We start from the raw sequence: 27,296 nt of genomic DNA on the forward strand, positions 1-27,296 counted from the left end.
CCAGGCGGTGGGACCACAGCGACGACCGCCCCGGAGTTCTGGTGTAGCGGGAGATAGCCGCCAGATGAATTTTGATGGAGGCATGTGCCAGCCCCGCCTTGGCCAGCGACAGCAAGTACGGCAGCACATGCGGGGCCGTAATCCCTAGAGGGTTGATCTTCTGTGCATGGCACCAGACAGAGAACCTCTTCCATTTATGTCCATAGCACTTAAGAGTCGAGGAAGCCCTGGCCTTGGCAAGTACCTCCTTGCAGTCCGCCGGGATATCGTAGCCTCTGAACTCTAGTGCTGCAGGAGCCAGGCCTACAAGTTCAGCGATCCTGGGTCGTGATGCAGGATTGTGCCTCCTTCCCTGGCGAGAAGATCAACATCCGTCTGTAGTTTTGACTGGGGAGGGGGGGGTGGGGGAGGGGATGTTGACTGGGGAGGGGGGGGGGGATGCTGACATGTCCAGAAGGTCCGGGTACCATATCTGCCTCGACGATGCCGGTGCGACGAGGATCATCCTGCACCGTCTGAGTTGACTGATGAGTCGCAGAAGCAACGGCAACAGTGGGAACGCATAGAGGAACAGGCCGTCCCAGGGGAAGGAGAATGCATCGCCCATGCTCCCCGGCTGGGGAAACCTGCTGGCGAACTTCCGGCACTTGGTGTCCGTCACCATCGTGAACAGATCAATTTGGGGATTGCCCCATCGTCGGAATAGGAGATCTACTTGATCTTGCCGAAGCTCCCACTCGTGAGTCGGCGACAGTGTTCTTTACTTCTGCCAGATGAATGCGTACCAGTAACATCCCCTGGTTCGACGGCCCAGTGCCACAGATTCTACGCTTCTGGATATAGAACATCGTGGTGGTGTTGTCGGTGAAGACACTTTGCCTTTGAGGGACGGAAGGAAAGACCTGAGGGCCCAGAACACAGCCCGGAGCTCCAGGACGTTGATGTGCAGCGACCTCTCCTCCGGAAGCCAAATGCCTCTTGCATAGAGATCTCTGTTGTGCACTCCCCATCCCTCCAGGGAGGCGTCCGTCGTCACAGTTTCCTGATGCGCTGGGTTCTGGAAGTCCATGCCGGCCGCGAGATGAGCGCGGATGCGCCACAACCGGATCGCTTGATGAAGTCTTGTTGAGGGAGATCTCATCTTCGAAGCTTCCTGTCACTTGTATCCAACGGGCATCGAGGAACACCTGCAGCGGCTGCATACGCAGCCTGCACAGTCGCACGAGGTATATGCATGACGACATCATGCCGAGCAGGGACTTGATGGATCTCACCCTGGTAACTTCCGTGGTCAACAGCCGTTGTACCTTGCCCAGGATGGCCTTCATCCTCTCCTCTGACGGTGAAGCAAACCGCGCCACCGTGCAGAGTTCCTAGGAACAGGGCGTCCTGTGATGGCACCAAGCAGTACTTCGCAAAGTTTATCGAGAACCCCAGTTCCATGAGAAGGCGGACGGTCCTCGCTGTGTGGTTGACGGCGAGTTCTCTTGACTTCGCGTGGATGAGCCAATCGTCCAGATAGGGGTAGACGTGGATCCCCCACTGGTGCCAGGCACTTGGTGAAGACCCTTGGCGCCGACTTCAAACCGAAGGGCAGTGCCTTGAACTGATAGTGCCGCCCTTAGACCACGAAGCGTAGAAACTTTCAATGTCCTTTGTGTATGGGGATGTGGAAGTAGGTATCCTCCAAGTCCAGCGATGACAGGAAGTCGCCTTTCTCCAGTTGTCCCAGCACATGCTGAAGGGTGACCATCCAGAACCTCTGGGATTTTATGTATGTGTTGAGGCGGCGGAGGTCTAGGATGGGCTGCCAGTCGCCGGTCTTCTTACGGACGAGCAAGAACCGCAAGTATACTCCAGATCCTCTTTGGGACGAGTTCTATCATGCCCTTCTTCAGCATTGCTCGTACCTCCAGAAGCAGATGTGGAATGTGGTTTTCTTTCCTGGCCACAGGTGGAAAGTGGGGACACTTCATTTGGAACTCCATAGTGTGCCCGTGTGGCAGAGCCTCCAGCACCCAACGGTCGGTGGAGATGGACTCCTACACGGCGAAGTTTTGCCAGCCAGCCTCCCAATGAGGTGCTTCATTGGGGGCCCGATGTCGCGGCCTATTCATTCCTGCTTCGTCGAGGCCTTGCCAAATTGGGCCCCTTGGCGACGACGATGTCCACCGGCCTTGTTGCGGCCTCTGTTGGCTTCCTGCGACGAAGAGCGAGCCACCTGACGGTACGACGGAGAGCTGCCGCTGAATCCTTTGGAGGCACCTTGAGACTTGCCTTCAGAGGTCCGAAAGGACGGCCGTCACTGATGGAGTGCCCAGAGGTCCGAAAGGACGGGCCGTCTCAGTGTCTGCCTTGATGGCCTACAGTGACATGTCCACTGCCTTGCCGAACAGGTTGTTCCCGTCAAAGGGCATGTCCAGTACCCTGAAGTCAGTGGCCCTCAGCCAACCGCGCCGGCGTAGGCAAACGCTGTTTCCCATCTGGCGAAATCCAGTGTCGGCGATGTCCGTGGCTACCGTGATGGTGTGGTCCGAAGCCACCTCGCCCTCTTCCAGGATTTCAAGGGCTTGCACCCTCTTGTCTGGGACCACAGCGTCTTTGTACCACAGCTCTCTATCATAGCGGGCCCTGATAGCGAGGGTGTTGGCCGCCTTGATGGTCGTCACTGCCGATGAGATGACCCGACGTCCCATGGCACCTAGCTTCTTCCCCTCGCCGTCCGTCAGGGAAGTGGAAGATGATGCTGTCGCCCCTGCCGCTTTCTTCTTGGCCGCCGCGGAGGCCACCGAGTCCGTCCGGGGACGGCTGCGCCCTGAGGCACATAGGAGCGGAGTCTGGGACTTGTTACTTCTTCTCGTACTAGTCTCTCATCGCAGGCACCGTGGACAGGTTGTTCAGAAAGGACAGCCCTTCGTCCCATATGTCGTCCAACAACAGGACTGAGAGTGCGGTCTTCCTCTTGGCCTCCCGCTGTTGGTAAAGGAATCCCTCCTTCTGCTCCTTGGGGCATAGTTGGAAAAGCTCAGAGGCCGTTGGCGATCATGGTGTGAAAGGAGCCAATTTTGTCAGGGGGATTGGGGGGAGGGGGGGTGGTTGCAGGGAGCCCGGGGAGGAGGTGACGGGAGATCAGTTCCGTCGTTGCCACCGTCGTCCCCATCCCCGTCTCATCCCTTGACGGAGGGGATGGAGGTGTAGGATGGAAGGGTGGGGGAGGATGGACTTGCCTCCGCTTGGCTGGAGGACTCCCCGTCGGTCCAGGCGCCGCTAGATCGTCCGCCGGAGGTAAGGGCAACCTTGTCCTTATCTCTGTGCACAGGGTTTGGAGTGCTAGCAAGATGTCTTCCGCCCTCTCCGTCGGCAGTGGCATTGGTTAAGACTGGAGCATCGGCAGAGGCGTGGTGTCCGGTTCCTCATCGATCTGCCATTCTTCATCGGCTCCACGTCCGCCTCGTCGGGATCCTTCCTATAGGCCCCGACTTCGACAAACCTTTTGTTGAGGACTGACTTAAGGCCAGACAGCTCGTCCTCGGAGGAGGTAACCGAGTCTGTTAGGTCTATCGCGCCCCCCCCCCTTCCTTCTCGGCCCAGGGCTTCACGGGGGTCTGTTCGATAGGCTGGAAAGATGATTCTCTCTGGGATGGCAGGGAAACTCTAGGCCTGGAGGTCGTCTCCACTGGGTTCGCCTCTGCGGGCTTTGCCAGGGCCGCCACGACTCCCTCAATCGAGGCCTTAGATGGGTGAATATGGGCCTTCACAACCTTAGGCTCGTCTGAGGCCTTCACCGTGGGGGTGGGTAACCGCCTCGCCCCCCCCCTTGCCTTTCTCCATCAGAGCCAGCTGGGGCTTCTCCCAAAGCTTACCCGGGTTGTCCAACTTCCTCTTCGTTGAGCCAGAGCATCGGCTCATGGTTGACTGCGTCGGCGTTGCGCCGGGCCTGGCAGCCACGGAGCCCAAACCAACGGCGCAGACTTGCAGTGCTTTGCCTTTTTTTGGGCCCCCTTCGCCAGAGCGCCCTCAAAGGTCTTAGAAGACCGCTCAGTTTTCTCAACTGCTGCTGGGCTCTTCGCCTCCAGCCAGTAAGCGAGGCATGAAAGAAGGTCCTACAGGGTCCGGGCGGACAAGTTCTTGCAGAACGCACAGTCTTCCTCCACGTGCGACTTGTCGGAGTGCAGGCAGTAGAGGCACCGGGAGTGCTCATCCTCCTTGAAGACGTTCTGTAGTCCACATCCTGGGCAGTTCCTAAACAGCTTGGATCCAACGGGGGTCGAGTCTCCTTTGTCTTGGGCCATGTCCATGCGGGTAGGCCTTAAAGATCTTCCGGAATCCTCCAAGAAGTGAAATTCGATGAAATTTCGCTCTTGAAGGGCGTATACATTTCTGAAAACGGGTCCCCGTTAATCGGAACTAGAATCGGTGGAGCTTGAGGCTCGAATTGACCAAAAAATCAAGAGTAAACTATGAAAGAACGCAAAACGCAGTAAAAGCTCAACAGCTAAGCACGAGGACTCCCAACACTTGAACGTGCGGTAAAAATCTGAAGATGGCTGCCAGAGGAGGGGCTTAGGTAGAGGGTAGTCATTGGCTGCGGGCAGTATGACCCAGAGACCAGTGATTGGTTATTAGGAGAAAGAAACTGATTTTCTCTTTACCGAGGATTCCCAGCCTTACGACGGGGAATATTCATGAGCATGTAAATCCATGCCAGACCCCATGCTGGAGAATGAGGGCTTTCGAGACAACCACTAGATCATCCCACTGACAGCCTGCCCGACACCCTTGGCTCAAGAGCCACTCTTGCATCGGACGCATGTGCAGCCGGCACATGGAACCAGGATAATGCAGGAGGCCATCATTCCTAATAGCTGCATGGCTTTCCGAACCGTTATCTGATGACTGGCTATATACTGAGGGATCTGAAACCGCATGTTTTGGGCCCTCGCGTTGGAGGGGAAGACAAGCCTGTCTTCTGATTCAAACTAGGACCCCCAGAAATTGTTTCACTTGGCTGGGAACAAGACTTGATTTCTTTATGTTCGAGAACTGCAGTTGAAAAAGTAGGTCTACCAACCGGGTGTTCTTTTTCACGCTCCCGGAGGAGGCCTCCAGATTCCTGGACGAACAGTTCCCGGGCTGACCTCCGCCCCCCTCTGATCATGGCTAGGGGTTCTTTTCGAGCCTATTGTGGAGGGACCAGGCTCGGTCATTCCCTTACTCTGGAACCACGCTGTTTCTTAGTTCTGCACTTTGCTCTGATGGTTTCTCTTATATGGTTATGTGCCACATCAATATGTGCAAACTCTCCGTTCAAGCTACGTGCAAATTTTCATTGCTGGCACCTTAAGTTTCACATTGACCTGCCATGCCCGGAGAGACACGGCCAATCCGGCCTACAGCCCCCCAGGCGCTGATGCCTTTGGTTTGGTTTTTGTTGAGGGGGTTTGGGATCGCCATCCCTCTGTTTGGGGGAGGGATGTGGGAGGGGGTGGTACATGTTGGGGGTTATGTTATAAAAAGCTTGGTGTTGGCGGCAGGGACGGACAGCAGGGTGATACTCAAAGACTGGCACTGCAGGAAAGCTAATCTGACCTACAGGTCAGGGATACTCTACTGGATCCGGCATCAATGTCTGAGGGTGACGTGACTTTTATGAGCTGGAATGTGCGGGGGTTGGGTAATTACAAGAAGATGAGGCAGCTTTTCCTGCAGGAGACACATGCCCGCACGGAACAATGCATGAAATTCGCCAAAACATGGGGCCCTCATAGATTTTTCACCAACTTTTCTTCCCAAAGCCGCGGGGTAATGACCCTCATACATAAGAGCCTCAAGTTCACTCTTATCTCTTCACAAATAGACCCTCAGGGTAGATATGTGTTGTTGCATGCCACACTTCAAAATAGGGAGGTCGTCCTGCTAAACATTTATGGTCCCAATATAGATGACCCGGATTTCTACACTCAGGTCACGTCTCTCCTCGATGGATTCCCCCTTATTCCCATCCTCTGGGGGGGTGATTTCAACACAATTTTTGATGTAACCCTTGACAGATCTGGGTCCAGACCCCGCCAGCTTTCCAGAGCGGCCTATGCTGCACTGTCATCCCTACCCCGTCTCGCTATGGTTGATGCGTGGAGGCTCTTCTACCCGGATTCTCGAATCTATTCCTTCTACTCCTCAGTCCATGATTCCTATTCCCGCATCGATAGATGGGTGATCTCCAATGAGTTGGTTAAGAATGTCCTACAACTGACGATCCTCCCCAGAACCCTGTCCGATCACTCTCCTGTTACCATCACTGTGAGTTGGGGCCCGGATCCTGGTCGAACCCGTCGTTGGAGGCTGAAACCCCTTTCCCTTCTAGACCCGGAGTTCAGTTCTGACCTCGAGGTGTCTATCGAGGAGTTTTTCGAGACAAATACAGGCTCAGTAACATCACAGGCTACCTTATGGGAGTCCTTCAAGGTCTATATAAGAGGGATGGCACTGTCGAAGGAGAGTGGTATTCTTAAGTCGATCCGTGGGGCTCTCACCGAGAGTGAATCTAAATTATCGATCCTTGAGACCAAATGCTCGCTACACTCCACCCCGGGGACCCTGGCGGAGATCGGGGTGGAGCTGGACACGTTCCGGTCCCTTGCGGAGCGCGAACAAACATTTTTGGATAACCCTGGCATGGCAAGGAGATATGGAGAGGGCGAGCGCCCTGGCCGATTTCTGGCGAGGCTGCTCCGCCATGAGACGGGGGCCCCGCGTATACTTGGGATCGAGAGGCCGGATGGCTCCATGGCGGTCACCTCACAGGACATTAACACGGAATTCTTTACATTCTATGAAACCCTATATTCCAACTCCGATGAGGTGCCGGTGACGGAGATCGATTCCTTTCTTGATTCTCTCCCCCTATCTACTCTCTCCCCGGAGGCCGCGGGCTCTCTGGACTCTCCACTCACGCTGGAGGAGCTTTCCGACGCTGTGGACTCCCTGTCCTCGGGGAAGGCTCCCGGCTCGGATGGTATCCCAGTCGAATTTTATAAGCGCTACAAGCCATTGCTACTCCCTCACCTGATGGCGCTCTGGGATGAATCGGTTGAGGCTGGTGCTTTTCCCCCTTCACTCCGGGAAGCCACAATTACAGTACTGCTTAAATCGGGTAAATCCCCCACGCACTGCGGCTCGTACCGCCCGCTGTCACTTATCAATTGTGATGTAAAAATATATGCCAAGGCTCTGGCGCTTCGCTTAGCTCCCCTTCTACCATCTATTATCCACCCGGATCAGGGGGGCTTTATCCCGGGTCGCTCCACCTCTCTGAACCTTAGGCGCCTCTTCAACATACTTAACAGAATTCACCCCGAGACACAAGCGGTGGCTGCCATTCTCGACATGCAAAAGGCGTTTGACTCCGTTTCATGGCGGCATCTGTGGCGGGTCCTTGTGAACTGTAAATTTGGTCCCTCATTTCTCTCATGGGTTAAATTGCTGTACTCAGCTCCTGTGGCTAGGGTCCGCTCTGACGACCGTTGTTCCCCTCTCTTTGAGATCGCCAGGGGGACGAGACAGGGTTGCCCTTTTTCTCCCCCGATCTTCGCCATAGCGATAGAGCCCTTCGCTGATATGCTCCGCCAATTTCACGCACATAGAGGTCTTCGTACCGCGGGCCACGCAGACATAGTGTCACTATACGCGGACGATGCATTGCTGTTTATACGTTCTCCCTCTTCCAATTTAGCCCCAATATTGGAAGACGTCGGGCTCTTTGGCCGAATCTCGGGCCTTAAGGTGAATTGTTCGAAATCCACACTTTTCCCACTTACAGAATGCACCCTCCCCCCTCCTGACACCCAGGGGTTCACATGGGCCCAGTCTACTGTTACTTACTTGGGGATTGAGGTGACACGCCACCGAGCCTCGACTTTTCACGAAAACTACCAGAAATACCTTACACACCTGTCATCCAAAGTTCGGATCTGGGACAAACTCCCGATATCCCTTGCAGGCAGAATAGGCCTACTGAAAATGGTGGTGTTGCCCCAGCTACTATACAAGTTCACCAACATTCCCGTGTGGCCAGGAGGGGACTTCTTCAGCGAATTGACTCGTACAATCAACACATTTCTCTGGCACTCGGGCGCGGTCCGTCTTAAACTCGAAACCTTGTCCACCCCTATGATATACGGGGGCTTTGGTGCTCCCGATTTCCTGAAATACTGGCTGGTATCCCAAATTCAATACGCATCCCACTGGTTTAGCATAGAGGACTCCCCCCCACACGTCAAGCTCGAGAAGCTTGCGGTCTGCGACCGCGATATCCGCTCCTTGGTGATACAACCCGTCCCCCTGGCGCTGGACTCACAGAGCCCAGTCGCCTGCACATCCTTGGCATTAGCAAAAACATGGAAGCTGTCTGGCACTGTTTATACCTTCCACGGCAACCTCCCTCTCTGGAACTTCTTCCCCGGGGTCCTACGGGTATCACCTGCTATGGTTCGACGCTGGGCCGGGGCGGGATACGAGCTGATGCGCGATGTGTTTCACCAGGGTATATTTATTGAATGGCCCGACCTCCCATTGCCCTTGAGAACTGGCCAGTGCGTATGGCTCCAATACTCATCCCTTCGCAGGTTCCTCAAACGCCACTACCAGATGTTTCCAGCACTACCACCTGACGACCCTATCATTGAGGAACTCACCTCCCCCTCACCCACTAGAGGTAAAATATCCAGATTATACACTATGCTGCAGTCAAGATCCATCCCAGATTTCTCTAAACTGAAGCGAGCATGGGAGGCGGACCTGGGTGTTGAAATGTCCGACGAGCGCTGGGCACACGTCTGTGACCGCATACATCGTGTGTCTTTCAACTCTCGTTTCAAGCTGATTCAGTTTAAAGTTTTACACAGGTTTCACTTCACCCCGATCAGATTGCACCGCATATCCAATGTTAACCCGTCTAGCTGCCCCAGATGCGGTCAAGACTCAGCTGATTACATCCACATGATTTGGTCCTGTCCCCGCATCTCACAGTTTTGGGAGGCAGTCTGCTCGACGCTGTCTGCTATGCTCGACCACCCCATCAGTCCCTCCCCGATGGTCTGTCTCTTTCACGACCTCCCAGGCCTCCCCCGGAATTCCAGGAAACTTGCCGGCCTCTGCATGCTTCTCGCAGTACGTTCCATCCTACTTTGCTAGCTTCGCCCCTCTGCTCCCACACATGCCCAATGGCTAAGGGCGGTCACATGGGCCTCGGACACAGAGGAAGCCTGGTCTCACCTACAGCCTACCCACTCCAGGCCCAGGAATATCTGGCTTAGATTCCGATCCTACATGTCGGATCCGAGTACGACATCGGACACGTCCTCCCCAGCAGCTTCTCCTCGCCTTCACGGGGCCTCACCCCTCGCATAGCACCCGGCCATTTCGCTCATGTCCTCAAAAATGCCTAATGTTTATGTTTATATCGTAATGTAACTACTGTATGTCTGCTTTGCATATAACGAGCTTACACTGTATTATCCTGGCGCTGTTCGCCCATGTTTTGCTGCCACGCTAAATGAATAAAAAGAAGTTTAAAAAAAAAAAAAAAAAGAAAAAGTAGGTCTATAGTCTTTTGGGTGTTCTCCAGACATGCTTGATGTGTGTCTCCAGTTATGAGCAAGTCGTATAGATCAGGGTACACCGGAACAGACTGTGTGCGCAGTTGAGCTACTGCCACTGCTAGAACCTTGGTAATAGCCTTTGGGGCTGAGGCAATGCCGAAGGAGAGTACTTTGAATTGATAGTGAGTGTTCTCCATCTTAGGTACTTCCTGTGCGCTGGCAACACTGAAATATGAAAGTAAGCATTTTTGAAGTCCAAGATGGCCATGTCATCCCTGTGCTTTAGCAGCGGAATTACCGCCTGCAGCGTGGTCATCCTGAACCTCTAAGGCTTGACATACTTGTTTGAAGGTCTAATAGAGGGCGCATGGTTAGGTCCTTTTTGGGTACAAGGAAGTATGTTGAATAGATCCTGATCTGGGACGAGTTCTATCACTCCCTTTTGCAGCCGGGTCACCACTTCCACCTTAAGGATGAGGAGATGGTCTGGAGACGGCGTCTGTTCTTTGGCAGGTCATCGAAGAGTTTGATGAAATACTATGCAATAACCTTTGCCTACAGTCTTAAGCACCCATTTGTCTGACGTGATCCCCCTCCTATGAGTGGGTGAAGCATGTAATCCGACCTCGTACTAGGGGGGCATAGGAGGGGCCCTGAATCCTAGCGTCATTTGCCAAAGGGGAGCCTCCGGCAGCTGCATTCCTACCATTTCCATTGCCATGCCAAAATCCCTGCTGTTCGGGCCTGGATTCGTACTGGACGTGTTTGGGAGTATTTTAGTGTTAAATTCCTCCCACCTTGGAGACCCCCAGCTCTTTTGTTGGACTTGGGACTTTTTTAATTTTAACCCTTGAGTGAGAGACCTTTTTCTCACTCCCTCATGTGTTTTGACCCGATATGGCTTATGTGTTTCCACTGCTTTTGGAGTCCGACAAACTCCATAGGCATCTACTTTTTGTATGGTGACACACAGCACCTTCAGTGCAGTGTCACAGAAAAATCCTTCTAGATTTCTCACAAGGTTTAAGTACCTTTTATTGGGTGAACTACAGTTCCCAAGAATAGTAAAGTGAAATTGACTTTACTTACCTTTTCTCTTTGTAGGTCTAGCACACACCATCTTATGTGGAGTGATTGGGAGTTATGCTCTGTGCACACTTTTGGGCATCATAGATGCAAAAGTAAATGTTATAGTTATTTAGGGTTTTTAAACACTTTTAATACAACATTTTGAAGTCATTAATATTTCATAGCATAGTTTCGTACCAAAAAACATAAATTATTGAACATTTTCAGTATTAATTCATAGATAACAGTATATTCAAATTAAACCATACAGTTGAAAAAAAGACTATTTTTCATGTACATCACAATTTAAATAACGTTATCATGTTTTAATTTCTCATGGGTACATTTCCTATTGGTGTTTAAGAGAAACTTATAGTCCATGTGTTGAGCTTACAATTGACTGAAGAGTCAATAGTCCTTTGTTTTTGAAGTTTCTCTAATGCACTACGCGTTTCGGGTATATGGAACCCTTCATCAGGTGCGGATCTGTACCTTTTTACAACAATTTTTCAATTTAAAAAGAAAATTTGCAATTCAGTTCACTAATAATTAGATTCTTGCAATTAGTGTTTTTTTTAATCAATTTTCAGTTCTTAACCTAAAGTACCTCAAAGTTCTTAAGACTTTCGTTTCTTCAAAGAGAACGTAGTCATGTCCATGCCTCTGGCTAGCGATTGAGTTGAGTTTGGCTCTACGGTTATTCTTGCTTTAAGCACCGGGAGGTGTTGAGATCTGTGAAGCGAATGACAATTTACGTATTTTTTTGTGTTGCTCCACTGTACGTCGCTTCGTTATGTTGGGGTTTTGGGCTGGGAACAGTCGCTGTATGAAAGTGCTGTGCCTGAGTCACAAAACCCTGGATTAATTAGTTTGGGAAGGAGTTAGCTGGTTTTTAAAAAAGGTTATATAGCACTGTCTCATTCCGTAAGTACTGCTCACATTGTTTCATCAGATGACAGGGTGATTCGCCTTTCTTTCTGCAGTCTGTTCGTCGTCCACGCCTTTAGTCTGGAGTTATTTTGTTCACTTAGTAATGCCTCTTCACCCGGTTGTGTTTTTCGTAGCACAGCTCAGCCGACAGAGGTGAATACTCCGCTTGGCCCGAGTTTGCAAGTGTTCCCTTGGTATTGTTAGTTGTGATGGTAACCGATTCTTCTGGGTCCTTTCTCTCTTTTCACATAAGTTAAGGTGTAGAGTGTCTTTCTGTATTACTCGGGGGCCATCTTGAAATGACTGTAGATGCCAATTGACAAAGGACTCATTTCAAGATGGCACCCTAGTGCAAGGGCAAATAAGGGTTTGGGCGGGTGGGCAATAGTAAAAAATAAGTGTGGGTGGGGGGATTGGGGAGGAACCCCCCCAAACAAAACAAAAAAAAAGCAAAAAAAATGATGAGCACATTCGATGGAATGTGCACGTTTAAAAGCCTGGCGATGTAAAAGCAGGTGATGAAATCACATGGAACCATGCACAGCATGCGATTCTAAGCAGATTAACAAGCATCAGAATTACAGAGATTATTTGTACAGCTCTACAGCGCACATTTATCCCCTCTTGGGATAGGCCCGACTGCTCAGTCACACTACCAACTTGTGTAGTACAGACCTATGCCAAAAGAGGTGGGTTACCAAATACCAAGCAGATGCGTTATGTAGTCTCACACAGTGTGACTGCACAAATTCTTACCCAACAGGACGCTCCGTGGCCAGAGTAACAGGGTAATCCACTCGCACCGTTGGAACCTTGAGCAGTCTGAGAAGGATTACCCATGAAAGTGGTCATAAAAACCCTCTGCTGTGCACATACGGCCAGCTGGAAAGAGAGTCCCTTCTGCTATCGCTCTGCCAGTTGTCTCTGCTGCGTCAAGCGTGTTAATCAGAATATGCCTGACCAGACATCCCTTCTGCACTATCGTAAGTAGCTGTGATTTAGCTGGTTCAGCAACATTCTGAAGTCCATCCTGTACCAGACATCACTGAAGCTCTTGAGCAGAGTGGGGTTATTGGCAATGCAGGTACTATAGGCCACCAAAGTAGTAATCCTCTTGCCGAGGGCAGAGAGTTTCTTACAGTCCTTATCAAGAGTAGCCTCAGCTGAAGAAAGGGGAACGCCTGTGCACTTTATAGGTGTGGGGACCACTAGGAAGTCCGGAATAGAGTATGCCCGAATATAAGGTGGATCAGTGGACACGCGTTAAAACATCTTTTCAACGCGTGGATTCACTGCCGAGTAAGGGAAGGCATAAGTAAGAGGGGGCAATACACTCTTAATGGAGTTGAGAAGGGTAATAGCCTGGCTGACAGGAATCTTATCTTTGAGGAGGTGTTCCAAAAAGTCAGAGTCGGGCACCACCTCCTGAGTAACAAGTTTGAAGTGGTCCGCTGCCTTCCTAAGAATTGTATTCAAGAGCAGATCGTCAATAGAGGAAGCCTCCCCGGGCTGGTTAACAGGAGTGGCGTCCACATAAAATATTGTCAGGTTCCGCTTTAAGAGCAGGGGTAGTGGGCCAGGCACCCTGGTCATCTGTGGTAAGCCATGCATATGGGTCATGAGAGGGCCCAGTGTGAGGTGCATTTAAGGCCCTAAACAGAAATCCCTTCCACCTGAAACATTGCATTTAAACCCCGTCACCAAAAACGGCCGTGCTTGGCTTCCCCCGTCACATGAGTGGCAAGCATTGGAATACTGCATACAAATAACAGCCCTGCGTTGTGTTATTTCACCTGAGTGGCAAGAAGTAGGAACTGCATCCAAAAACGGCCCTGTGTGGTTTTGTTTTACCTAAATGACGAAGTTATTCACTGCATCCCAAAAACACCTCTGCTTTGCTCGTATTTCATCTGAATGACAAAAAGTATGCACTACATTCAAAAAACGGCCATTGTTTTACTTTTAATTCACATGAGGGACAATGATTTCAACATTACAACCCGACACAGCTTTTGCTTTCCATTTCATTTAAACAGCAGCCCTTGAAACACTGCCAATGGAAAATAACTGCCTGCACACGTGTGAAAAAGGAACAAAATGACTTTAAAAAGCCACCATGAAAGGATAGCTCTGCTCGCACCAAAATCGCAGGGAAAAATGCTGTGGGGAGGGGGTTGACTAAGCAATGTAAATTAGTTTTCCTCCCACAAGACTTCAATCACCTGGGAAGAGGCTCATAATGACGTGAAAAAACAGGTTTTTGAGATCAGTCAGGAAACTTCTCAATTAAAAGCCCCGCTGCTCTCCACTGAAACTCGCACCTACTAGTGAATCAGCCTGCAATGACATGTGATGTACTGAGGGCGTTATAATTTCCTGCTCTGCCAGATGGAAGACAGGGTCTCAGGGAGTTCAAGGAAAGCAAGTGTGGCTAAAAGCTTGACTGGGAGGTGCGAGTTCCTCCTACACTCACCCCCAAAGACAAATCCCCCTGCAGAGCAGTGTCTTTTAGAGGGTCGATCTTCTGAGTACGACAGCAAACCTCTTCCACTTGTGCCCGTAGCATTTGAGAGTAGATGAAGCTCTGGCCTTTGCAAACACCTCCTTACAATCAGCTGGGAGATCGTAGCCCCCAAACTCTAGTGCTGCAGGAGCCAGGCCTTCAGGTTCAGCGATCCTGGGTTGTGGTGCAGAATCGCACCTCCTTCCCATGGCGAGAAGATCTGCGACTGCTGGAAGTTTTACTGGAGGGGACGCTGACATGTCCAGAAAGTCCGGGTACCATATCTGTCTCGGCCACGCCGGTGCAATGAGGATCATCTTGCAACAGGACCGTCGTTGATTGACTAGTCAAAGAACCAACGGCAACGGAGGGAACGCATACAGAAACAGGCCGAACCAGGGGAAAGAGAATGCATCCGACATGTTCCCCGGCTGAGGAAACCTGCTGGCGAACCTCCGGCACTTGGTGTTCGTGGCAGTCGCAAACAGATCGATCTGGGGATTGCCCCATCTGCGGAACAGGTGATCCACTTGGTCCTGCCAATGTTCCCACTCGTGGCAAGAGTGCAACTCCCTGCTGAGAGAGTCGGCGACTATGTTCTTCACTCCTGCCAGATGAAACGGGATGAGGAACATCCCATGACTACGGCCCAGTACCAACTGTCCTCCGCCTTGTTAGGGAGAATTCTCAGAAATGTGCCAATTCCCTCCAATCTCAGAGACCCCCAGCAACTTTGCTAGATTTTGAGGACTTGATTTTCTTAACCTGGAGAGAGGGAGACACTTTCTCCCCACTCTCATGTATTTTAAATGTGATTTCTGAGCTTTGTGTTTCTTTTGGTTATGGAGCCTGCCAAACTCCATAGGCATCATCATTTACATTGTGGCACATCGCACCTTCAGTGCAGCGGCACAGGGAAGTCTTTCAGATTTCCCAAAGGTTCAAATACCTTCTCTGGGATAAACTACTGTTTCCCAGAGTAGTAACGTGAAATGGACTTTACTTACATTTGTAACTTTCTAGACCCAGCACACACTATCTTACAATAGGGTGCTGGAGGGGTTACCTAGTATCCCCTTTGTCTAGCTTCCAATGTAACATCTGTATGTTAGCCTTTCCTCACTGAATGGCTGGTGGCACTGGTTTTGTTTTAACTACTGTGGTGTGCATTTACCGCGGGCTGCGTTTTCAGGTGCAGTAAAGCACCCACTTGTGCCATTTCTGTCACAATGGCCCGAGTCTTCTTTGTTCGCTATTTCTTTGTGGAAAGGTCCTTCTTGAGATTTACTCTGCGCACCAAACCAGGTTTGGTTCCACTGTTCGCTTTGCCTTTGGTGGGATTCACAAGTGAAGCCCGCCTCTGGCTCCAGGTTGTCTGGGCTAGGTAGGAGGGAAGGGAGGTGCCCGAAACTCCCTGTGCTTAGTCTCCTAGGAGACACGAATGCACTCTGTAGTGATTGGCCGGCTGACTGTCCGGCATGGACAGCCACCCTGCTGGGTGACTGACAGCTGGGCTCTAATGAATGGGAGAGAACTGAATAGAAGGTGAGACTTTTGGCTTGGAAGGCAGAGTCGACCACTGGACGAAGGAACCGAAGAAGAACTTGAAGAGGACAGCTGCTGCAACTCCTGGATCGTTGGGTTGCCCGGTGAAGCCCTGCTGGTGTGCTGAAACTCAAAATTCATATCGACAGAGAAGCCCCTGCAAGGAGTTGGTGGGACCAATCAACTCCAAAGTAAGCCACCTGCACATCCATCTCGTAGCTGGTTGAATTTCCACAGAGTTGCTGCTGGAAACCGTATAGCCAGGGAGAGGAACACCAGATTGTGTGCGTTGCCTTTAAGCTGGCCTAGAGCTCCAGGAAGATCCTCCAGACTCCCAGGAAGCAGGACTGACCAAGCCTGAGCCCCCTCAGAGTGTGGGACCCCAGAAGCAAGGAAAGTCCATCTCAACAGCCACGAACCGCTGTGTTGCTATTTGCGGTAGACACAAGGATCTGAAACACTGTACAGCCACTGTTTTGAAGTTGGCCGGTTGCGAGCGGTGACCGTCCCATTGCAGTGCACGAGTCCCCAGAAGTCCTCCCTCTTGTCGCCACAACTGAGGCCCAGGAACAGTGAGATCTGCAGAGCTGCTCAGGAACAGGTCGTCGGCTGCACTTTTTCTTCCGTTCAAAATGTACTGTAACAAAGTCTGAGAGAACTTACTGTACAGTTGCTTGCATCTTCTACTACTTACAAGTCTAACGGCTTGTGGCCCTACATTTGATTATTCTTTTCTTCAAAGACTTCTAAAACATTGTGCAAAGACTTTTCTACTTACCCATGCTTCATCCCATATAAGACTTTGCCCTAGCCTGTTATACTGAATGACTCTACTGTAGGGATCCAAAAGTAATTGCCCGTTAAGAATATTTGTGGTCTCTTGTTGTTCTAATAATCTTTTCCTTTTACCAACTTATAACAGTATTCTAAATGCCAACAGTAAGATATTAATGTGCCCAGCACCCTAGCTATTGAAGTCACCTGAGGGTGTAGGTTGTGTCTATGGGCCATCCCAAAAGGGTCATTACTTATTTAGAAACTAAAAGTGTACAGTATTGAAGTGTATTTGTGTGTTATTATTTCGCTCCCTTCTGAAGAAGGCTTAATCTAACTGACTGATAAATAAATGAATAAGTGTTTATTCAAGAAACCTTGAGTGTAAGAGTTTATTTGAATACTTGTCACTGTGAATCTCTGTTTAACTCCCATAACGGCTCACATTGACCCCTCTTGAGATAAGCCTGGCTGCTCAACACGATACCAAAACTGGGTAGTACAAGCTTATACCAAAGGTTGGGTTTCCTATACATGTAGTCAAGTTGTTTGTAGTGTTCCCAGAGGGTACTCTCATTGAGTGTGATCTTGTCCTCGAAGCTTCCTGACACTTGCATCCAACAGGCGTTGAGGAATTCCTGCAGTGGAGGCATCCATAGCCTGCACAGCCGAATGAGGTATATGCATGACGACATCATGCCGAGCAGGGACTTGATGGACCTCACCCATGCGATCTTCAATGCCAACAGCTGTTGTACCTTGCCCAAGATGGCCGCTATCCCCTCCTCCGACAGAGACGCCATGCACGACACTGTTGAGTCGGCATCCTAGAAACTGCAAGTTCTGCGATGGAATCAAGCAGTACTTTGGATAGTTCACCGAGAACCCCAGTTCCTTCTGGCATTGGACGGTCCTCGCCATGTGTTTGACAGTGATGTCCTTCGAGCTTGCCCAGATGAACCAGTCGTCGAGGATCCCTCAGACGAAGCTGCGCTGCCACCGGCGCCAGACACTTGGTGAAAACTTTTGCTGCCGATTTCAATACGAAGGGAATGGCCTTGAACTGGTAATGTTGCCCTTGAACCACAAAACGTAGGAACTTGCGGTGGCCCTTCAGTATGGGGATGTGAAAATAGGCATCTTCCAGCGACGATAGAAAATCCCCCTCTTACAGCCTTTCTAGCACGTGCTGAAGAGTCACCATCTGACATTTTTGAGACTTGATGTACTTGTTCAGGTGGCAGAGGTCCAGGAAGGGCCTCCAACCGTCGTTGAAGCGTGCCCAAGGCACGATCCGTCTCAGTGTCCGCCTTGATGGCCTGAAGAGACTCGCCCACAGACTTACCGAAAAAAACTTCCATTCGAAGGGCATGTCCAACACCTTCGACTGAACATCCTGGCGGAAATTAGTGGCCCTCAGCCAGTCCTGCCGACGGACACCTTTGCCCATTTGGCAGAACCCGTGTCGGCAATATCCGTGGCCACTAAGGGCGTGGTCCGATGCCACCTCGCGTTCCTGTAGGATCTCCAACGCCTCCGCCCTCTTGCCGTCGGGAAGGAAGTCCAGGAGCGGGGCGATCTTGAACCAAAGCTCCCTATCGTAACACGCCACGATGGCGCGGGAGTTTGTGGCCTTGATGGTCGGTGAGAGGGAGGTGAAAGGCGGAAAGGAGAAGGGGGGGTGAACTCTCCTTCTTGGATGGTGGTTCCTCCGATGGGCCCGGCGCTGCGGGTGGGGCCGTCGGCGTAAGAGGCATCCTCTTCCGGATCTCCGAGCATAGGGTATACAGAGCAGTGAGAATGGCCACTGAGATGTCCCCAGGTGGTTACTGAGGTGGATGTGGTGATGGAGGCGAGGGCATTTGCGGCTTAGGCTGGTCCTCCAAGCCCTCAACGTCCTGTTGCTCCTCGGTCTCCTTGTTGTCACCATAGTTGTCGCCCTCGTCGGGATCCTTCCCATAGGGCCTTCTCACGATGCATCGTTCCTCTTGGACGGTCTGGAGGCTAGTAAGCTCCTCCTCTGAGGAGATATCCGTGCCCTGGGGGCTACTATGCCCCCCTCCTTCTCTGCAATCAATAGAGACGGTTTAGGTGAAATGATAAGCATCATCTTCTCCGGTGTCCTTTCGATGGGCTGAAAAGAGGACTCCCTCCTGGCATGCAGGGATACTCTTGCATTCGAGGTCGTGTCCTGTGGATCCGCCTCGGTGGCCTTCGCGATGGACGTCACCACTCCTTCGATGGAAGGTTGGGCTTTCATCAGATGTAGCTGGGCCTTCACGGCTTTGGTCGAGCCCGAGGCCTTCACCTTAGGGGGAGGGTCTGAGCCCTGTTCCCCCTTGGCATTATCTGTAGGGCCCGTCTGGGTCTTCTCCAAGAGATTGCCAGGATGGTCCGACTTCCTCTTCTTTGAAGATCTTGAGCGTTGGCTCGTGGTCGAAGGAGCTGTACTTGCCCTGGCTGCCGCAAAGCCCATCGCAACTGCGCTTCCAGTGGCAGTGGACTTGCGGTGCTTAGCACTATGTTGGGCCCCCGTGGGAGGGGTGCCCTCAAAGGACTTAAAAGCCCGCTCAACGTTCTTCTTCTGGGCAGGGGAGGCATGCTGTTGGCACTCACCCAGAGCAGGGGCCTTGGCCTGCAGCCACTCGTTGAGACGCCTGCGCCGATCGTTCAGTCACCCTCCACATGCGTCGGGTCCGAGTGCTGGCAGTAAAGGCACTGGGAATGCCCGTCGTCCGAAAAGACATTCCGTAGGTTGCAGCTGGGGAAAACCTTGAAGAGGCATGGAGTCCTGCTTCTCATCCGCAATCTACACGCGGTGTATGCCTTGAAGTAGCTTCAGGAATCCTCCAAAAAGAAACTAGATGAAATTCGCCCTTGAGGGGCACTGAAGAATCTGAAAACGGGTCCCCTTTAATCGGAAGGTGGATCGATGGAGCTTGAGGCTCGATACACTGAAAAAAAGCAAAACTCTTGGGGAAAAAAAGAATAAATAAAAAACCAAAACGCAGTAAACCTCGAAAGCTAAAGTACTTGAACGTGCGGTAAAAATCAGAAGATGGCTGTCAGAGGAGGGGCTTAGGTAGAGGGCAGTCATTGGCTGGGGGCAGTATGACCGAGGGCCCAGTGATTGGTTATTTGGAGAAAGACAGGTTCAGAAGTGAAACAAACAGATTTTTTCTTTACCGAGTATTCCCAGCCTGACTACGGGGAATATTCATGAGAATTCATGCCATACCCCATGCTGGAGAACTTGAAAGCACTAAGGAAACTTATAAGAAACGCCTTCTACCCTTTGACCAACCCTCAATTTATTTCCACACACAAGCACACCACAGCCACTGTGTCACAGCTTTTAACACTCCGTCTCCACTACCTACAAACACCACAGCATTTTATGCCTCCATCTTCAACTGACATTTGCCCGCAGCAAACGCACATGCACACTTCAAGCACAAGGCCGCTTCTCTGGACACAAAGCCCTCAATGATACTTATGTGTAACATCTAACAATATGACATGCTTGCAGAGATCAGGGTACCTCTGCAAACTGAAGCACTGAAATCTTACCTTCCACTCTACTCTCAACTAAACATCAAATCCACCGTTTCAGATGCACCAAAGTGCTAGACAACCATGCAAATAGCAGCAATTGGTGGCCCTGTCATGAACCCGTCAACAGTCTGGAATTACATGCATTACTTACCGTAATAGCATTTCTGATGATTGTATCTGCTTAGATTCACATGCTGTGCATATGGTCTGACATCCAGTGGTAACCGCAGAGTATTGCATCTTGTCTTTCAGGGACCGAAAGGGGACATCGGCATAGGCGTGTCTGAAACACTATCCCCATCGTGACGTGTGTAGTACCCAAAATCCCTCACGCGCCGAGGTCCCTCCGATTGTATTTTTTCTGCCATGAGGGAGCCCAAGGCTATAGTGAGTGAGTACATGAAGAGAGAAAGTAGTAAGAAGTCTATGTTCCTTCCACCCCAGGCGGGGAGGCAGGGAGGGCGCATGTGAATCTAAGCAGATACAATCATCAGAAATGCTTTTACGGTAAGTAATGCATGTCTTCTGATGCTTGTTAATCTGCTTAGAATCACATGCTGTGCCTAGACTACAAGCAGTACCCGGAGTTGGAGATGGGTTGTGAGAAGGAACAGTAGAAAAAAGATGTCTTAGTACTGCTTGTCCCACCTGAGAATCAGACCTAGAATGAGTGTCTAGGCAATAGTGTTTTGTAAAGGTGTGTACAGAACTCCAGGTTGCCGCTTTGCAAATGGACTCTAGGGGAACATTTGCAATGAATGCTATGGATGCCCCAGTGCCTCGAGTAGAATGTGCTCTAGGTTTGAAGGGTAGTTCTCTCTTAGCAAGAGTGTAACATAGTGTGATGCATTTGACAATCCACCTTGATATTGCTGATTTAGAGACCGGGTCCCCTTCTCTACCAGCTGCCACTGAAACAAAGAATTGTTTATTTTTCCTCAGTGGTTTAGTTCTATCCATGTAGAACATGACTTCCCTGCGCACATCTAGTGTGTGAAGGCTTCTTTCGGCCATGTTAGTAGGTCTCTGGAAGAATGTGGGTAGTTCGATTGACTGGTTCACATGGAACTTCGAAATAAATGTCGGCGCAAATCTGGGATGTGTGCGCAGAAATACCTTATCTTTGTGGACTGTAACAAAGGGGTCCAAAACCTAGAGGGCCTGTAGTTCGCTAACTCTTCTGATAGAAGTGATAGCTACTAGAAAGGCTGTCTTGTAAGTCAGGTCTTTCAGACTAGCTTTATGCATAGGCTCAAAAGGGGGTCCGATGAGCCTAGTTAAAACCACATTTAGATCCCACCCAGGGGCCGGGTGAGTGATGGGGGGATAAATTCTTTTAACCCCTTCCATAAAGGCTTTAAAAGCGTAGACAAATTTCCCCGACCAAGTTATCCAGAGACCGTTCCCCTTGGATCGGTTCTGGGGGTACCTGGAGGCGTAATCTTGGCATTGGGCGTTCTCCTGAGTAGCGAACAGGTCGATCTCTGGAAACCCCCATTCTGCAAAGACGTTAGATACAATGACTTCGTGCAGTCGCCATTCGTACTCTTCTGGCAGAGGAAAATCTCTGCTGAGTACGTCTGCCAGAAGATCGAGTTCCCCTGGAACATGTTGGGATATCAGGAACATCTTGTGTTTGAGAGCCCATATCCAGATGTTATGGGAAAGCTTGGATAGCCCTGGAGAGTGAGTGCCCCCCTCTTTGTTCAGGTAATACATTGCTGTTGTGCTGTCGGTTAGGACCAGCACTGTCTTCCCTTGCAGTTGCTCCTGAAAGGCTTTCAATGCTTTGAACACTGCTAGTAGCTCCAGTAGGTTTATATGGTTGGACGCTACCCGAGGGGACCACACTCCGTGCGCTGTCTGTTGAAGCAGGTGAGCGCCCCCCCCCCCCCCCCACCCCGTGAGAGATGCGTCTGTCGTGAGAGTGGCTTCCACTTTAGGGGTGGTGAAGGTTTTCCCCTTCAAGAGCTTCTCCCTCGACCACCACTGCAGAGAGAGAACGAGGGCTGGCGAGACAACAGATCTTCCCATTGTCCGCTGACCTGACACCACTGGCTGTTGAGCCACTATTGCATAGGACGCATGTGCAGCCGAGCGTGGGGAACCAAGTATATGCATGACGCCATCATCCCTAGCAAACACATAGCTTTGCGTACCGTCACCTCTCGACTGGCTACATACTGAGGAACCTGAGAGAGCATGTTCTGAACCCTCTCGCTGGAAGGGAAGACTAGACCGTCTTCCGTATGAATAAGAGCCCCCAGGAACTGTTTTACTTGGCTGGGGACTAAGCTGGATTTCTTTACGTTGATAGAAAATCCCAGGCTGAACAGTAGGTCTATTGTCCTTTGGGTGTTCGAAAAACAAACGTCGAACGAGTCCCCCGTGATGAGCCAATCATCGAGGTAAGGGTAAACTGGAACTGAAAGTCTGCGCAGGTGTGCCGCTGCCACTGCCAAGACCTTGGTAAACACCCTTGGCGCCGAGGCTATGCCGAAGGGGAGTACCTTGAACTGGTAGTGTTTGTCCTGAATCACGAACCTTAGTAATTTCCTGTGCGCTGGCAGCATTGAAATATGAAAGTATGCATCTTTCATATCCAATGTTGTCATGAAGTCCCCCTGTTTTAGCAATTGGATCACCTCTTGGTGTGGTACCATGCAAAACTTCTGGGGCTTTATGAACTTGTTCGCCGGCCGCAGGTCTAGAACAGGACGCAGGGTGAGATCCTTTTTGGGTACAAGGAAGTACACTGAATAGATACCATCGTTTACCTGAAGAATCGGGACGGCTTCTATGGCGTCTTTTCCCAGCAGCGCTTCCACCTCTTGGATCAGGATCTGCAGATGTTCCGGTGAAAAGCTTCGATGTTTCGGCGGTCTGAACTGTGGAGGTCGGGCGAATTCCATGCAGTAACCGTGGGCGACCGTCTTTAAGACCCACTGGTCTGAAGTTATCCCCTCCCATGCCTTGAAGAAAGATGTTAATCGCCCCCCGACCGGGGAGACATGGGAGGGGACCGGGACTTGGTGGTCATTTCTGACCCGAAGTTGACGCTCCTCTGGAATTGGAGCCTCTATTTCCTCTATTCTTTCCGTGCTTCTGACCCCTGTGGGGGTAGTAAGTGGGGCTTGCAGCTGGTTGACTTAAGTTGAAGTTGCCCGTGCCGAAATTGTTTTGAGCGGCGCAGGCTTGTCCTCAAAAGGACCGCTGAGAATTACTGCCCCTCTGTGAAGAGGGTTTCTGGGAAATTTGGTGCAGCGACTTAATAGTCTCGTGCTCCTTCTTGGCTGTCTCCAACGCATCGTCTACCGCCTTCCCGAAGAGGTTGGCCTCTTCGATGGGTTTGTTAATAATGGATGCCTGGGTGTCAGGCCTGAAGCCCAACGTGCGCAGCCATGTGTGCCTCTTTAGGAGAGTACCTTGTGCGAGAGACCTGCCTGCTATCTCTGCGGTGTCCAGGGTATTCTTTACCACATTCTGATTGGCAAGTTTGCCCTCCGAGACAATGGCGAGAAGCTTGGCTCCGGAACCTCTTGAAGGCCTTCCTGGAGTAGGTTCCATTGGGCGTCGACGTAGCTTGCTAGTAACGTCGTGTTATTGGCAATCCGGACGGTATAGGCCGCCACCGACGTAACCCGTTTGCCTAAGGCATACAACCTTTAGGACTCCTTGTCCGGGGGTGACTGTCCCGTGGCAAGGGGAACCCCTGCTCTCTTGCGAGTGTTGGTCACCACCAGCGAGTCTGGGATTGTGTGTCCTTTGATATAAAGCGGGTCGGTGGGGGAGGTCGGAAATGTTTTTCGACCCTTGGGTTCACAGCCCTAGTCTGAGCGGGTGTGAGTATGGAAGGGGCCAGCCGTCTCTTTACAGAGCTCGAAAGAGGGATAGACTGGCTTGCCAGAGGCTTTTCATTAATAATGTCCTACACGAAATGTTCGGGCAAGGCTTCAAGTGTGGAAATTTTAAAGAATTCTGCTGCTTTTTTCAACATGTTGTTGAAAGCCATTTGATCATCCACCGGGGAAGCTTGTCGAATCGAAGTGGATGCAGGAGAGTCGAGGCAAACGATATCAGAGTTGTGATCGTCCTGCTGGGTGTCCTCCCAGTTGTCCTTTGCTCCTTGATCTCCCCATAGTTGTCCAGAAAAGAGGACGACTCTTCTTCTGTATAGATGTCTCTATACGTGTCCATCTGGACATTTTCTTGATAGTCAACTTGGTGTTGGACATCTAGGTGTTGGACATCTTGTGTTTGAGGGTTAGGGTCTACCCGAGCTTTTTTCGGCAGAGGTTGATCAGAAGCCCTGAAAAACTGCTCTAGCCGATCCATTCACCCCCCAAATTGCTCCGTGGTCCACTTGGATGACCCAAATGGACGTAGCTGAGTAGGAAGCGTGTTCTCCGCCCTAAGGCGTTGAGAGGATCTCCTCAGGGTGCTTGAGAGGGGTACCTGGCTTTCTTCGTAAGAGCCTTCGGGATCCTCTTCCAAATCCGTGGAAAACTTTTCGGCGGATTGGCCCATAACTGTGGGCCGAACCGGAACTAGGCCCACCGCCGTAGCAATCCTATTGATGCTCTTACGGATAGTCACCGAATCTTCGGGAGACAACGCCTCCGATGATGTGTCGGCAGTGGAAATGTCTTCCGCGGCTCCAGAAGGGCCAGCAGATGGCTTCTCGGGTAGAAGCCTACTCGTAGTTTCGGGCCTGTACGGGCCTTGGAACCCTTGGAATCTGTTGGTTTCTTGTTCTGAAACTTTGGCGCGTGTAATTTGGGGAGTAGCACCCTTGTTATGTTTGTTATGCCCAGTCGTCATGCGCTGCTGCGGATGCGGGGAAGGCTTTGGACCGGACCGATCCGTGGGCACCGCTGAAATTTCCGGCGGGCCCGTTGGCTCTTTCGCCTTCTTCGACGATGTCGTCGAGGACGGCGTTTGGGTTGTGTGCTTGGTGCGGTGCGATTGTACGCCCCTGTCGCCGGGTGTGTTCCCTGTAGCAAGACCGGAGTCGAGCCTGTAAGGGTCGGGGACGGGCGTGGCGGTCCTAGAAGTGTCCGCCTCAAGGTCCATTACGTCCGCATTGGACGTTTGGTCATCCGACGTGCCCTGTCACTTTCGGCTGGTGTCGCGGCAGGGGAAGGAGGCTCCACGCGTGACATGCCGTACGCGGCCCTCCGCTTTAACCAGCGCTCTCAAAGGGTCTTAGGTTTAAGGAGTTTACACGCCGAACACCGCCTTTCGTCGTGCTCTAGGGGGAGACAAGCGTTACACGAGGTGTGCTAGTCTTTCCACGGATATCCAACCCTGCACACAGGGCAGAATCTAAATGGAGTCCTTTCCATAGAAGAAGGGAAGGGTGACCAGACCAAAAGGGAAAGCAGTGGAAAAGAGGAAAGACATAACAGTATGGCAAACCCCGAGCCCACTCTCCCTAATGTGTAGGTTGGCCGGAAGGCCCGACCACGTGGAAGTCCGAACGCCGAATCTTAGGCGTCAGAACCCACAGCCATAGACGATTCCTCCGTAGTCTTCGTCGATGATGTTCTTGATGGGCGAAGTGACTTAACGGGGATAAACCGACAATGCGCTAAGATAAACAATGTCTCATGAAGAGCTCCGCTATAGGGCGACCAGTGATTTGGGCGGAAAAAAACAATCTGAGGGACCTCGACGCGTAAGGGATTTTGGGTACTACACACGTCACGATAGGGATAGTGTTTCAGACACGCCTATGCCGACGTCCCCTTTCAGTCCCCGAAAGACAAGATGCAATACTACGCGGTTACCACTGGATGTCGGACCATATGCACAGCATGTCATTCTAAGCAGATTAACAAGCATCAGAAACTACATTTTCAGTCCGTTTTCTACAGTAAAGAAGTAGGTGCAAGAGTAATATTCATACAGGACAGCAAGGTGTGCCTTACCCAGAGAACGGAGTGCCGTGTGGATCTCCTCCACCACATTTCTGTACAGCTCCTTCTGCCATTCTTCTAAGTGCCCCCACTCTTCCTCAGAGAAATAAACTGCAACATCGTGGAAGGTGACAGGAACCTGGAAAGCAGGACAATGACGATCAAATAGGGATATCCATGCCACCACATCACTCAAGCATACGCTAGAAAATAGACTAAAATTGTAGCAGCTGCCCGCTGGTAGGGGCAATATCCCAACCAGACAGAGGGATTTGGAGCAGCAGCAATTTAATTCTGTGAGACACATCAGAATTATTTTGTATTTAAGAATGCATACATCAACCTTCAAGAGAACATGGGAGCAAAGCAGCAACATTAGGACTGGCAAAAATGAGCTGCATTGACCTTGTAGTGAGGAGTCTCAAAAGGCAGAGTCCATTCCACTTAACATGGTAGTAGGGAAAATGTCCAACCACCTCTTTGGAAGTCGATTCCAGAAGTGGGAGTTTCCTCACACCTGACGTGGCAGTCATTCAATTGAATTCTTTATTAGGTTTGTGATTAAATTAAAAGGTTTCAATTAAAAACATGCAAAGGAACTACAATCAATACACAATATTCGGTTAAAAAAAAAATCTAAGTTTATAATGTATATCATCACACAAAAAGTTTCAAATGTATGCAAAGCAGCACAGGGTGTGGCTTAGCAACGGATGGAGCCGTCTCCAGGTACCTAAACAGAATTTGGGCATTTGCCTCACCACCAAACACATGAGCACCCCTGTTACCCACAGAACTCCAATGTCCCGGTTGGCAAGTTTAAACGGCCGATGGCGCAACTGCTCTGCGAGTGGCTGGATCGTGGTGCCCAGTTGGACACCTTACACCTCACAGAAGACAATTGCTCGGAAGGACCACAGTGCTGCTTGGTTGATGACCCTAGCTAGGACTGTGAGCCTCAGAGTGACGCAGGCATATTGGACCTTTGAATTGTCCGGTGAAGCCCTGCTGCTGTGGTCACACTCCTTTTTCTGATTGACAAGAGAAGCTCCGGAAGGGACGACTTTTTCCCTTGGGTTAGTGGGACCAACTAACCCACTGAACCATCTTCCCTGGCTGGCTGTACTTCTTTGCTGCTGCAGGAACCAGTGGTTGAGAAATCTGTAGTCGAGTGCAACATCTGCAAGTGAAGGAAGCCCAACCTGTATCAAAGATCTGCGGTGGTGCTGTTTACTGCATGCTGAAAATGCAAAGTGCCGATGATCCGAAAAGAGCCCTTGCACTGCCGCCGACCTCCAAATTGCTGCTGCAGACGTCCTCCAGAAGTCCTCCCTCTTTTCCCCACGACTGAGGCTCAGGAACCCAGGATCTACATCGCTGCAACAGGACAGAAGCCAGCTGGAC

The 27,296-nt window shown here is 51.0% G+C and overlaps 1 protein-coding gene across 1 annotated transcript in view; it reads right to left on the reverse strand.

Annotated features, from left to right (window-relative positions):
• Nucleotides 1-27,296, reverse strand: part of LOC138452929 (zinc finger protein 777-like) — a 161,080-nt gene that overhangs the window by 72,887 nt on the left and 60,897 nt on the right. The window contains exon 3 of the mRNA XM_069605290.1: nucleotides 25,905-26,031. Within this exon, the coding sequence (XP_069461391.1) occupies nucleotides 25,905-26,031 (127 nt within the window). The remainder of the gene's footprint in view (nucleotides 1-25,904; nucleotides 26,032-27,296) is intronic.

The sequence above is a fragment of the Ambystoma mexicanum genome, chromosome 4p, assembly GCF_040938575.1.
Source record: "Ambystoma mexicanum isolate Mex_15411 chromosome 4p, UKY_AmexF1_1, whole genome shotgun sequence".
Lineage (NCBI taxonomy): Eukaryota > Metazoa > Chordata > Amphibia > Caudata > Ambystomatidae > Ambystoma > Ambystoma mexicanum.